The sequence below is a fragment of the Pseudonaja textilis genome, chromosome 9 (assembly GCF_049901715.1).
Source record: "Pseudonaja textilis isolate UNSWEBS1 chromosome 9, rPseTex1.2, whole genome shotgun sequence".
Lineage (NCBI taxonomy): Eukaryota > Metazoa > Chordata > Lepidosauria > Squamata > Elapidae > Pseudonaja > Pseudonaja textilis.
The window spans coordinates 1,439,815-1,452,314 of record NC_141998.1 but is presented as its reverse complement, the minus strand read 5'-3'; the positions used below and the strand labels follow the sequence as shown (position 1 = coordinate 1,452,314).

Genomic DNA, 12,500 nt, shown 5'->3' with positions numbered 1-12,500 from the left:
TCTCCAAATAAATTTATAAATAAATTTATAAATTTATTTGCCTCAGCGTACATTGTTTTTGCAAATTATTTTTTTTTTCATATTGCAATAACTCTTTAATAAATCACCTCTATGAATATACAGACTTTCCCCAATACGCTTTTAAATTATATGATTGAGAGAGAGAGAGAGAGAGAGAGAGAGCGCCTTGCAACTATCAACTAAAAAATACTTCTTTGGTCTTTTTAGTTGCCAGCAGAAAGGGAGTGAGGGGGAAAAGCAGTGCATTTCTTAAATGCCTCAGATAATCGCCTGGGCAGCGCAAAGCTGTCGGCGTGCAATATTATTACTATGACTCTTGGCTATGGATGTGTCCCATTGGAGAATATACATCCTTGGGGTGGGAGGAAGAAAATGAATGATGTGTTTTAGTATCACCTGCATCCAGCTAACGCCAGCATGGCCACTCCTAATAAGTCATTTCTTTTTTCACTCTGAGAGATGTGGCTAGAGACTTACGATTTGAATGGGGGATTTGTTGGAGCCCTGACAGCAACATTGGGAGGGCTGCAAATTTTATCTGACTGTTCTGTTTTGAATGTGGGTGCCAGCCTGGGAATATACAGTTATATGTTGGCGCTCAGAAGAAGTTGATTTAATTCCTCTCCTGCCTGGGTGGGAGGTCACAGTAGAGAAAACTCGTTCCCTGTAATAACCAGATTAGTGCCGGCTCTTCTCAGAGTTTCGGAAATAAATCAGATCCCTGAAGCCTCAAACCGCTTTCAGCCGAACAGAACAAGTTGGATGCGGCTGGTGACTCTTCCTGATGTGGGCAGCACTATCTCCAAGCAGTTACACCTTGGAAATCCTTTGGGGACATGTCACCCCTTAAAACAGGGGTTCCCCAAACTTGGCAACTTTAAGACTTGTGGACTTCAACTCCCAGAATTCTGCAGCCAGCATAGTGCCAAGTATCAGAGTATATACGCAGAGCAACTAAGTCAGCCAAGGAGGACTGTTTGGAAACTGAAACTAGAAGCAGCCTAGGCGTGGATCTATATATTAAGCTCTGCAGCTCTGTTGAGCTCTGAGTCTGTCTGTTGAAGATGAAAGTGCTTCTTTCCTCTGCTGTGTGTCTTGCTTGCCTGCTGAACTAAAGTGAAACTGAGGTCTGTTTTCTGAGCTCCTGAGTTTCTGTTCTGCTTTGAACCTGTAACCTGTCTGCTTCTGTTTGAGTTTGGAGAAATGCTGGAGAAATCTACAACTGGTATTGTAAAATTTACTTTATGTGTTTATAAAGAAGTTAAATGAAGCCTCAGCCATCTGTGTGTACTTTTCTGGCGCTGAATTTACACTGCAATAATCTGAACTCCAAGTTTGGAGACCTCTGACTTAAAAGAAGACCCCTGCTAGGGGCATGGGATGTGATAATGGGTGCAGGAGGTGGATTTGTAGTTTTTTTACTTATTGCAAGGAAGCCCAGAACTTTCAGATTCGGGATTCCCCAGATGTGCCAGTTTGCTATCCAAAAAAGAGGAACTTTTGAGAAGATGTTTGTCTAGAAGTTATTTGTTGGAGGAGGTTTTCTGGAACGCTGACAATATATATGTATTTTAAAAATGGCACTGAATGACAAGGAGCATTTAAGTCCCAATAGCCAGGGTTTGTTGTTGTTTTTTTACAAGTTTTGGGGCCATTCAAACTTCCAACTCAACCTGTGTTTGGAGCACCGTCAACCAGAACCTTTTTCCCCCCCCTAATTTCAGCCAGGGTCACTGGGAGTGGGCCTTTGGCGAAGGTCTCTGGGAAACAGTCCTGCCCATCAACGCGCGGACGATACTGCAGTTCTGGAAGGAGGACCTTTTTGCGGGAGACCCAGCGAAGGGCACTTCCTGGAAGGAGCAGCCGTCGGTCCCCTCACCTGGGCATCCGGAGGGGCGGTCGGGGAGGCCTTACAGCCGCAGAGACGTGACCCGTGGGATGTGGAAGGGAAACGTTTCATCTGATCCAGTAGAACTAGACGCAGCGGGAGAGAAAGCAGATTCTATTATTTTCTCAGGAAACAGGGAATGTCCGCACACTGCGGTCAAAAAAAAGTCAAAATGGCCACCACCGCATCATTGTACGTGGCGCGTAGATGTTATCGTGCCCAGCAAAAGTGGGCAGAGCTTCCGTTGCAGCGTTGTGGCTGCCCCCTTGGCTTTTTTGACTGTGCCCTATCGACCCCACCGAGCAGGAAGTTGTTCAAGGCTTGTAGAATAACTGGGGCATTCATTCATTTCATTCATTCATTCATTCATTCATTCGTTCGTTCGTTCATTCATTCAATTGATGTGCCGCCTGTCTCCTTGATAAGGTCAGTCTGGGTGCTTTCTTTATGCATTAGTTTGATTGGAATCGCCTCCCACCTCAACTGCATGACTCTGGGTATCTTCCAGAAATAAAAATGAAACCACCCAGAACTAATACCGTACAGCAAGACAGGGACGAAAGGGAGACTCCATTTTGTTTTGTAGACTCTGGAACTTGATAGTGTCATGTCCTTGTTGGACTCTGATTCCGAGGGGGAGATTGAGCAGCTGACAGGGAGTGGGAATGTGGCTCTGGTGGCTGTGGAAGAAATAGGGGAAGGGCACAGTCCGGCTAGGCATTCAGAGGAAGACCCAGGCCCACCCCCTCTTCATCCTAGGGCACGCAGGGAGGAACGGAGAAGGGAGCAACATGGCTTGCGGGAGAGAAAAGGGCCCTGATTCCCTCCATTAGTTGCAGCTGGGAGAACAGGATATAAGTGGGGCGTGTGCATACAGCTCCTTGCTGGAAGCAAAGCGTGCATTATCTTTCTCGAGGCTTATCTGGGTTTTGGCGTCCTCCCAACTGGGTGTGCTTCGTCCTCTTTTGGAAGTCTGCAATTTATCACCCTGGCCTGCTGTGTTAATGACTTCAGTGTGGTTTGTGTTGTTGTTTTTTTATTTCTAATTATCTTTACTTTGGATTCAGACTGTATTTCTGCCCTTCGTAGACTGCTTTTGGAAGAGTTTGATATCCGGCCGAGGATAATTGGACATTGGGATCCAAGATGGAGGCATTAAAGTGACTTTCTTCTATTTTTGTGACTTGGTTATTTTTGTGTCATGTCCCGGGTCATCACAGATAGCTAAAAAAAAGGAACAACGCCCGGTTTTCTCCACAGGATGGGCATTTAGCCGGATAATGGGAGGTGAGTTGTTCCTTAGGGGGTCCCAAAGATGCTTTTTCAAGAGGCAACAGGACTTTCTGGAAGTTTTCTGGAGCCTCTTGAAAAGAAGAACCTCTGGGACAACCATGACCTGGATGATGGAGAATCTCCATAGACACTTAGCAAGGGGGCTCCTACCTCTGCGGGAGGCTCGGTTTGGTGGCCCCTCTCCAAAGACGACAGAGAAAGGTCCTGGAGTGTTCCCAGTCTTTTTTGAGCGGGTGAAATTTTGCAAGAGAGAAATTTAAAGCGTTTCGGCAGTCGATGATGCCCTGCTGAGCTATTCAGATAACCGTATGTAGGCTCGAGCGAGGCTTGATTTTTTTTTAAAAAAAATATATCTATACATCTTTTATTGCTGCAGCTTTTGTGTTTTTTTATCCCTGTTGTATGTTCTTCCCTGATAAGTTCATGCTGAGCTAGGAGAATCTAGAAAAAGGGTCCATGCTATAAAAAATAGCCTGCAAGTAAGAAATGGTCGGACCATCAAATAGACAAAATAGTAGAAAATGAAGCTCAAGTGCTGCCCTGGGCGTTTAGAATTCCAACAGCCAGGCACCTGCCACATAAAACTCCGAGATTTAACAATTGTTGATAAGAGAGACCCAAAAATAATAGAGGTGGCAGTACCTGGAGACAACAGAATGGAAGAGAAAGAACCGAAGAGAAATCAAGAAATGCAAAGACCTGTAAATAGAATTAGAACAACTGTGGTAAAGGAAAGTGTTAGTGCCAATAATAAGAGGCGCCTTGGGTGCAAACCCAAAACAACTGAAGCTTCTTCGGCATTGACAAATTCACCGTGAGTCAATTGCGAAAGGCAGCTTTACAGAACAGCTCGCATCCTGCAACAATGCCGCGTCTTTAACCCCAATCGAACACTCATGTCCGTCTATCCCGGGTCCTTGCGAAGGACTCGACAGGGGAAGAAAACATGACCAATCCAGTCTAGACGGTGAGACAGACCATCCCAACAGCAACAGCAGTCATGCAAAGAACCATCTGCACACACACACACACACCGCCTCATTTTTTGCAGCGATGCTACTTACACTAATTTGTGCCGAATTGGACGAAAATGCTTCATCATCTTGAGGGCAAGAAAGATACCAGGAAGGAGGAAGAAGGCGCATCCACCCAGGCTGAACCAAAAGGCATTCTGCGGGAAAGGAAAGGCACACGTCACCAAAGGAAAAGTATACGGGTGGGTCTTTTTCCTGGCCCCGAGGAAAAATCCCCTAACTCTGGTGTATAATCTGTGTCCATTTGGTTGCAGCGAAAGGTTCTTTTACTGGAAGGATGCTGGCTGGAGTCAAGTCAGGCCAGTTCTGGGTTTCCCACGGTCCAAAGGTACGGAAAGGTTTCTCCCAGCCCTCCCCTTCGTGACGAGACGGTCTTCAGCCAATCGGAACTCGCCGAAGTGTTTTGAGAACGGCATCATCTTCTGGATCTACCTGTAGTGAAGTCTGGTTGCACCTTTGCGCGCCAGCGAAGTTCATTAAAAATGCACCAGCTTTTATGAGCTAAAGTCCACTCGTCGGAAGAAGGGCACGGATTTAGCTGAAGCAGTGGTGGGGTTAAAAAAATTTTTTTTACTACCAGTTCTGTGGGCGTGGCTTGGATTTGTGGGCGTGGCTTGGTGGGCATGGCAGGGGAAGGATATACTGCAAAATCCTCCTTCCCTCCCCACCCCACTAACCTGCTTTCCAGCTCCGTTCTCCTGGGCAGGGCAACCAAAGGAGACCCAGCCGATCAGCTGGGACTCAATGGGAGGCGGAGAATAGATGGGGTTGGTGGGGCCAATCGGAGGTGGTTTTGGCCGGTTCTCCAAACTACTCAAGATTTCCACGACCGGTTCTGCAGAACCAGTCCAAACCGGCTGAATGCCACCTCTCAGCTGAAGCCGTTTGATAAAAGGTGCAAGGCTGGAAAAACACTGTTGGATTGCTTCAGAGTTTGACTTTCTCAAACTTAAATGGTTCTCCTCCTCCTTCTATACTGTTTACTCCTCAGAATTGCTAAAGAAGTGTTTAATTTAATAAAAACATATTTCTTAAAAACCAGGCTAGGAATATACTGGTCATCCTCAGCTTACCAACACAACAGAGCCCAAAGTCTTGGTTGCTGAACGAGACGGTTGTTAAGTGAGTTTTGCTCTATTTTACAACCCCTGGTTGCCATAGTTGTTCAGTGAATGGCTGCAGCTGCTAAGTTATGCCACGGTTGTTAATCTGGTTTCCCCACTGAATTTGCTCGTAAGAAAGTCACAAAAGGGGAACACGTGACCCCAGGACCCTGCAACCATCGTAAATACGAGTCGGTTGCCAAGCATCCGAAATTTCGATGACGTGACTGCTGGGGGTTCTGCCACAGTCATGTGAAAAATGGTCACTTTTTTCCCAGCGGCCATTGTAACTTCGAATGGTCACTAGATGGCAGGTAAGCTGTGGGCCAGGAAAGGTCGAAGGCTTTAGTTAGGCAGCAGAAAAATTTACCCAAGGATCCAGGATGCGATTGCACAAGATTACCCGGCCATTGTCCAGAGCAGTGGAAAAGGGCTGGCAGGAAGCCACATCCTCAGCCAGCTGGAACAGAACAAACAAAAGGATATTTTGTGTGTGTGTGTGTGTGTGTGTGCGATTGTCAGTGATTTGCACATCGCTGACACAGGGGGATCTGAGGACTGTAAGGGAAGCCAATTCTCACCGTGGTCCTCATCCAGTTCAGGTACTGGGAGATATATCCCAATTCTTTCCTTGCAAAGCAGTCCAACTCCTGGAGGAAAAGGAAAACCGAGTTAAAAGCAGATTTTGTAAAAGAGAAGCCCGTCGTCTCCTGCGAATTCTCCCCGCTCTTGATAAAATGTCATCTAAACCGAGGACAATTTCCACCAACAAATTATATGCAAATGTTGTTGTTTTTTCTGCAGATAGAATCTGCATGCTGGTGCTTTGGGTTAGAAGAGGTCCCTTCCAGCCCTTGGAGTCTACGATTCTTTGCCATTTCCCTTTCTAGATTGACGTGGTAAAAGAAATGCAATTCTCTTGACCAGCCAAAGGTGCTTTTTCAAGAGTCAACTGGACTGTCTTGTTTTTTTCTTCTTTTGTCCCCTTTGAAGGAGTTTTGCTTCTCATCCGAGAAGCTTGGGACCACCATGACCTGAACGATTGAGAACCCCTGCAGACGTTGTGACCTGCCGCTTTCCCAGGGTGTTCACAAAGGCCGCTCCTTCCTGCCAGCCTCCCCTCTTTCTTCCTTCCCTTTGCATCTCCGCCCTGCCTTACTCTTCCCAGCCCCACCTTCCTTGAATTTCTTGTTTCAGAGGGTGAGCTTTGTGGGGAGGGGTGAAGGGCAGCAGAGGAACCCTAACGCTGGATCAGAAAGAAGGCCTAGCTCAGCCATAATTCTGTTTGTCACGGTGGGCCTCTGGGCAGCCCAGAATTGTTCACAAATAGGATTTTCCTCTCTTGTATTATTAATATGCGTCTCTTGGTGCATCCAGCATCTTGCAGAATCCAGGTCAATGAACAGATGCAATTACAGACGCATGGGCCAGCTCTTTCCATGTGTGTTTTGTCTATTCTCTAAACCAGATACCTTCACGTTCCTGCTCTCCAGAAGTGCCTGGAGTTGGTCTCCTAGCATATCTGGAGGACATCAGGTTGAGAAAGGTTCTGGCAGCCTATTTCGAGAGCGATTGAAGGGATCTGATGATGGGGCTGTTACTCCTTGAATAACCCTTCGAGTTTACCTGTTTTCTTCAGACAGCTCACCTGCCTGAGAATCTTCTGGGTCTGTAAGGGGAGAATGGCCTCCACAAGGGTGATCTGGGATTCGGTGTTGTTGAATTGAGCCTGGGGAGAGGCAGGAGGAAAAAGCAAATTATTTGACCGTCAGGGGAAGGTCTGTTGTCGAAGGAAGTAAGAACCTCTGAAAATGGCAAGTTTGCCCTGAGCTCCTACGCTCCACTATCCACTGCAGGACTGGTGGACACCTGGAGGAGGAGGAGGAGGAGGAGGAGGAGGAGGAGGAGGAGGAGGAGGAGGAGGAAAGGAAGGAAGGAAGGAAGGAAGGAAGGAAGGAAGGAAGGAAGGAAGGAAGGAAGGAAGGAAGGAAGGAAGGAGAAGGGGAAGGGGAGGAGGAGAAAAAGGAGAAGGGAAAGTACAAGGAGATCATTATGTAGTGTAGAATTTTATTTTATTTTAGTTGATGCCAGGGATATAATCAGTTACCTACACAAGAATGCAACAGTTAAATCAACTTTTTAGCCACTCAGCACAAAATTATAAGTATCTGTTCTAGTGTGCCGTAGATAGCATCTGGGGTTGCGTGCCCAGGTGCCCACAGGTGTGTGTTGCCAGCCAGAACATTAATGCATGTACTTATCTATTTTTTATGCCTGTCCAATCAGTCACCTTCCATTGTTCGATTGGAAATGTTGTGTGTAGAAAATGCACAAGGCGTTTTACATTTTGATGGAAAGGAGGAACCAGTTTCTCTGTGTTTGATAACAAGGTGTTTTCCCTTTGTCTGTAATTATGGTCCAGCGGGCTGGCTGTCCTCCCCACCCCCAGCCCACAAAAGCAAAGTATCTGCTTAATCTTTAATTGTGCAAGATGTTTTGGCTGCAATTTGCATTCATTATCCTATAATAGGTGAGAGAGGATGAAATGTCCTTCAGTGAAGAACTCAGCCTCCAGAGCAGAACGAAAGCAACGTCTCCTCTTAAAGGCAGGTTTTGCTGGGCCAAACAGGCCTTCTGGTTCATGTAGAAAGCAATGAATTTTCATAGATGAAATAGCTTTAGACGGGCTCATGTGGAAGCACTGTTCAGGTAGTCCTCGACTTTCGACCAACTGAAGGAAAGCTGGAAGATGGACGAGAGAGAGAGATAAAGAAAGAGAGAGATAATGGATGGAGATGAGAGAGAGAGAGAGAGAGAGAGAGAGAGAATGGATGGAGATAGGTAGGTAGGTAGATAGATAGATAGATAGATAGATAGATAGATAGATAGATAGATAGATAGATAGATAGATAGATAGATAGATAGATAGATAGATAGATAGATAGGCAGGCAGGCAGGCAGGCAGGCAGGCAGGCAGGCAGATAGAACAAAAAGATTGCATCCCTGAAATTATTTCACCTGTAATCACAATACCTGGAAGCTAGGTGACATGGTTGTTAAAAACTGGACACTTTCTTTCAGTTGTGCCTATAAATAAAATGAAATAAAACGAATTAATTTGGTCCCGTGAAATATTAATCACATGCTTTCTCTTCCATTGAAACAGAACCAGAAACCCAACCTTCACTTTATCTAAAATTAAATTTTATAGACTATTAATTTAAAATCTCCGAATAGGTTGCTTTGATGGTGGGATTCAGCCAGTTCACACCGGTTCACAAGAACTGGTTGTTAACTTTCTGAGCGGTTTGGTGAACTGGTGGTTGGAAGAAATCGTTAGGGCGGAGAACCGGTTGTTCAATTCTTTGAATGCCACCCCTGAGTTGCTTGCTCTTTCTGTTGAAGTCCTTCTGAGTTTCAAGTCAAGGCTCCTGGGTGTGATTCACTGAAAGCTTACCACGAGGGCCTCCATTGGGAGGACTCCCTGGTTCTGGATTCTTCTCAGCTTGTGAGCTTCCTCCACCAATCGTCCTGCCAGAGTTCTGTCGCTCTGCGGGAAACATCAACATCTCTGGGTTGACTGGGAAGCGAGGGCGGGAATTTAAGAAAGACTCTGCCTCTTTCCCACCCACCCCTATGAATGGCCACCCATCTCAACTGGTTCCCCACCTGAACGTTACTCAACCTTTCAAGATCTACTGCCAATCCTTCCACGTTGGTCTTCACCACAGGGTTGCGCAACTGAAAGAGAAATCATCCGCCGTGTTAAGGGGCTGTGAGAATATCCTTGGGAGGGGGAAGTAAATACCTGAGACAACAGTCTGCAGAAGGAATGGAGGTGCTGAAAGTGTCTCAGGTGGGCACCTCCCTACTTCTCTGGAAGGTTAAAGGTGAGGGGGGGGAGAAGAGCTTTCAAGCTTTCAAGCTTTCATATTTCTGTTATTATGGAGCGTCCCTGCAGGTGCCACCCTGATAATCATGACCAACTTTAGGAGGTGATGTTGATCTCTATTTTTGAAGCCAAAGAGCCAGCATTGTCCAGAGAGGCTTCAGCAGTTATGAGCCAGTGCGACATCACGCCGCAGCATGGAGCACACATCGAAATTCAGAAGGCTGTTACCTTCCCACATGTTTATAAGCTGCTGTAGTAACTTTACAAATAAAGGTATAGAGTTAGTCATGATCTGAGCATCTTGTCTGGACTACCTTGAAGGGCTAGCGCCGAGTGACTTCTGTATCTGTAGTTGTGGGTAGAAAAGAACATCCCGAAGGTCATTTTTTTTCCAAAAGGCAACTGGACTTTCTCGTTTGTTTGTTTTTTCCTTTGAAAACATCTCGCTTCTCCTTCAAGAAGCTTCTTCGGTGAAGAACTCGAAGAACTGAACCGAAGAACTTGAAGAAGCTTCTTTGAGGAGAAGCGAAACATTTCCAAAGAAAATAGGAAAACAAGTAAGTCCAGTTGCCTTTTGGAAAAGCCCCTTTGGGACAACCATGACCTGGATGACTGAGAGCTTCCGTGCTCCCGTAGTCATGAGGACGTCTGCCTCCTCCTTCCCGCAGTCACAGACTCACCTCTGCCGTGAAGTCAGCGTAGTTGACCAAGTCCACCTGGCTCTTTCTGAAGGCCTCCAAGTCGCGCCTCCCTTCGGCATTCAGCAAAACAAGGTCTTCGAAGTGGAAGTTGAGGGCACGGAGACGTTCCTGAAACTCAGCCGTGTACTGGAGCGGAAGGGGAGGCAGGGTGGTGGTGGAAATGGAGGCTGCTTTCACAATGGCAAGTCTTAACGCGGTTATTCGATTTAAGGTTGGACTAAGTTTAATGAATTCATTTTTAATCGTTTTATTTTTTTTTAATCAATGGATTCGTTTCTCTGAATTTATTATAGCCGCCTGACTCCGAGGTCAAAGGTAAAATCAATACTGGGAGGACATCCTGGGGGTGGTATCCCCATTCAGGCTTGTGTAGGCTGAGAAATGGTCAGATTGACTATGAAATCATTCCTTCCGTGCATTTTCCCACTTGAAATAACACCCCGATGTGTTTTTACTGCTATTTCTGTCTTTTCTCTTTTTTTTTTTCTGGGGAGGAAAAACAACAACAAAGAGAACAGATGGCCATGGTCTTCCCCAACCTGGAGCGTCCTTGGGTGGATAATTGTGCCTCCAAAACAAAGTTTGAAAAGATGGAACTGGGTCTCCCAAACAGGGAGCCACATCAAATATATGTCCCGGGGCAGAAGTTTTCTTTAGACTTTACGTTTTAACAGATTAACGGAGTTGGAAGGGACCTTGTAGGTCATCTAGTCCAACCGCCCAAGCAGGAAACCCTGAACCATTTCAGACAGATGGGAATCCAGCCTCTTCTTGAAAGCCTCCAGGGATGAAGCTCCCACAACTTCTGAAGGCAATTTCTGTGATTGTTCTCACTCTCAGAAAATTCCTCCTTATTTCCAGGTTGAATCTCTCCTTGATCAGTTTCCATCCCTTGTTCCTTGTCCTGCCTTCAGGTGCCTTGGAAAATAGCTTGACCCGCTTCCTCCTCTCTGGGGCAGCCCCTCAAATACTGGAAGACTGCTCTCCTGTCTCCCCTGGTCCTTCTCTTCCCTAGACTAGCCAGGCCAGTTCCTGCAACCGTCCATCGTATGTTTTAGCCTCAATCCTCCCCGAATCATCCTGGTTGCTCTTCTCTGCACTCTTCAGTCTCAACGTCCTTTTTATAGTGTGATGACTTTTCTTTTATAAAGAAAAAAGCTGTACAAGCCTGCTACCCTAATCTGATGTTATGTACCTAAGATTCAGAACAGGAGCCTCGCTGATCCTCTAAGCGTCTGCACAGAACAGGAAAAGATTATATTAAAATCTCCCCCTATTTTTTATGGGGAGAGCAAACTAATCGTTGAGAATTCTCCAGTAATAAAGATGGAATGAATTCTCCAAGGAAAAGTGACCTACCTTCTTTAAGAGTGCAAAAGTAAATAAGGTTGGGAGCTTTTGGAGTTTACAAAAAGGGTGGCTAGGCTAATCCTCTCCCCCACAAGTATATTTAAATATAATGGAGAGAAACGTTGCCTAAAATTCAAGCCCCACCCCAGCCGATACTGCAAAACAAATTCTCTGACTATTTTCATCCGACTGAACAGAGGATGCCAGCCTGCAGTATATTTAACGTATTGCTCGATTCGAGAGGGGAGGATGCTGTGATCCAGTGGTTTTCTTCCCCTATTGATAGGAACATCTGGAGAACCTCTGGAAGCCAAGTATTGAAGTAGAGCTGAGCCTGACGGCGTGTTTTTGTCTCCCGAGATCCTCCTGAAGGATCCCAGGGGAATCCAGCCTTGCTTTGCAAAACGGGGTGACCAAGGAGGCAGCGAGAGGCTTGTTACCTTGGCAACGGTGAGATGCTCGCCGAGGCTATAGTGGTCCTTCAGTTGCAGGACTTCCCAGAGGCCCGCACCGTTCTTGCACTGCCTGAAAGGAGATGGAAAGAAATGAAGCCAAGCTCCAACTCGTCACATCCGCTTGCAGTCTGCCTGCTTTATGCGAGATGTCTAGATAACATCAACTCGCAATTCCCAGCCCCCCCCTTCGTTCCTAACGTTTGGCTCTGCCAGGTTAGGGGCGCCAGGTGTTGGGCAGAAGGAGAACACGTCCTCCTTTTCAGCTGCAAGTCCTCCACCTGGCAAGGCAGAGCTTTAAAATCAAAGGTTGTTGAGACAATAGGAGTGTAGGGCCAGCACTCTACTGAACAGGACGGAATAAGAGAGCCGGGAGGGTCTTTGGAGGTCTTCTAGTCCAACCAGGTGACCCTATGCCCTTCTAGACAATTGTCCTTGTTCTCTGATGCCTGTTTAGTTATCTTGTACTAGGATTAAGGGTGGCGTGATGAGAAGCAATGGATGGAAGCTCATGAAAGACAGATACAACCTAGCATTAAGGAGACATTTCCTGAGAGTGAAGTCAATCAACGGGACAGCTTGCCTGCAGAAGTCTGGACCGGAGACCCATTTGACTGGGATGGTATAGGTTCTCCTGCCTGGGCAGGGGGCTGGGATAGAAGATCTCCAAGGTCCCTTCCAACTCTCTTACTGTGTACTCGGTAACCCTACTGAGGCGATGGCCTGGGGGGAGCCAGCCAGTCCAACTCTTTAGCAAAAGGAGCCC

The 12,500-nt window shown here is 46.5% G+C and overlaps 1 protein-coding gene across 1 annotated transcript in view; it reads right to left on the bottom strand.

The window, feature by feature from the left end:
• Nucleotides 1-1,732: 1,732 nt before the first annotated feature.
• Nucleotides 1,733-12,500, bottom strand: part of PROM2 (prominin 2) — a 30,923-nt gene continuing 20,155 nt past the window's right edge. Inside the window, exons 14-23 of the mRNA XM_087938805.1 lie at nucleotides 11,723-11,807; nucleotides 9,912-10,058; nucleotides 9,009-9,080; nucleotides 8,797-8,889; nucleotides 8,373-8,426; nucleotides 6,988-7,068; nucleotides 5,921-5,989; nucleotides 5,710-5,799; nucleotides 4,267-4,373; nucleotides 1,733-1,995 (exon numbers count right to left, since the gene is read on the bottom strand). Coding sequence (XP_087794931.1) covers nucleotides 1,932-1,995; nucleotides 4,267-4,373; nucleotides 5,710-5,799; nucleotides 5,921-5,989; nucleotides 6,988-7,068; nucleotides 8,373-8,426; nucleotides 8,797-8,889; nucleotides 9,009-9,080; nucleotides 9,912-10,058; nucleotides 11,723-11,807 — 862 coding nt within the window. The 3' untranslated portion in view covers nucleotides 1,733-1,931. The remainder of the gene's footprint in view (nucleotides 1,996-4,266; nucleotides 4,374-5,709; nucleotides 5,800-5,920; nucleotides 5,990-6,987; nucleotides 7,069-8,372; nucleotides 8,427-8,796; nucleotides 8,890-9,008; nucleotides 9,081-9,911; nucleotides 10,059-11,722; nucleotides 11,808-12,500) is intronic.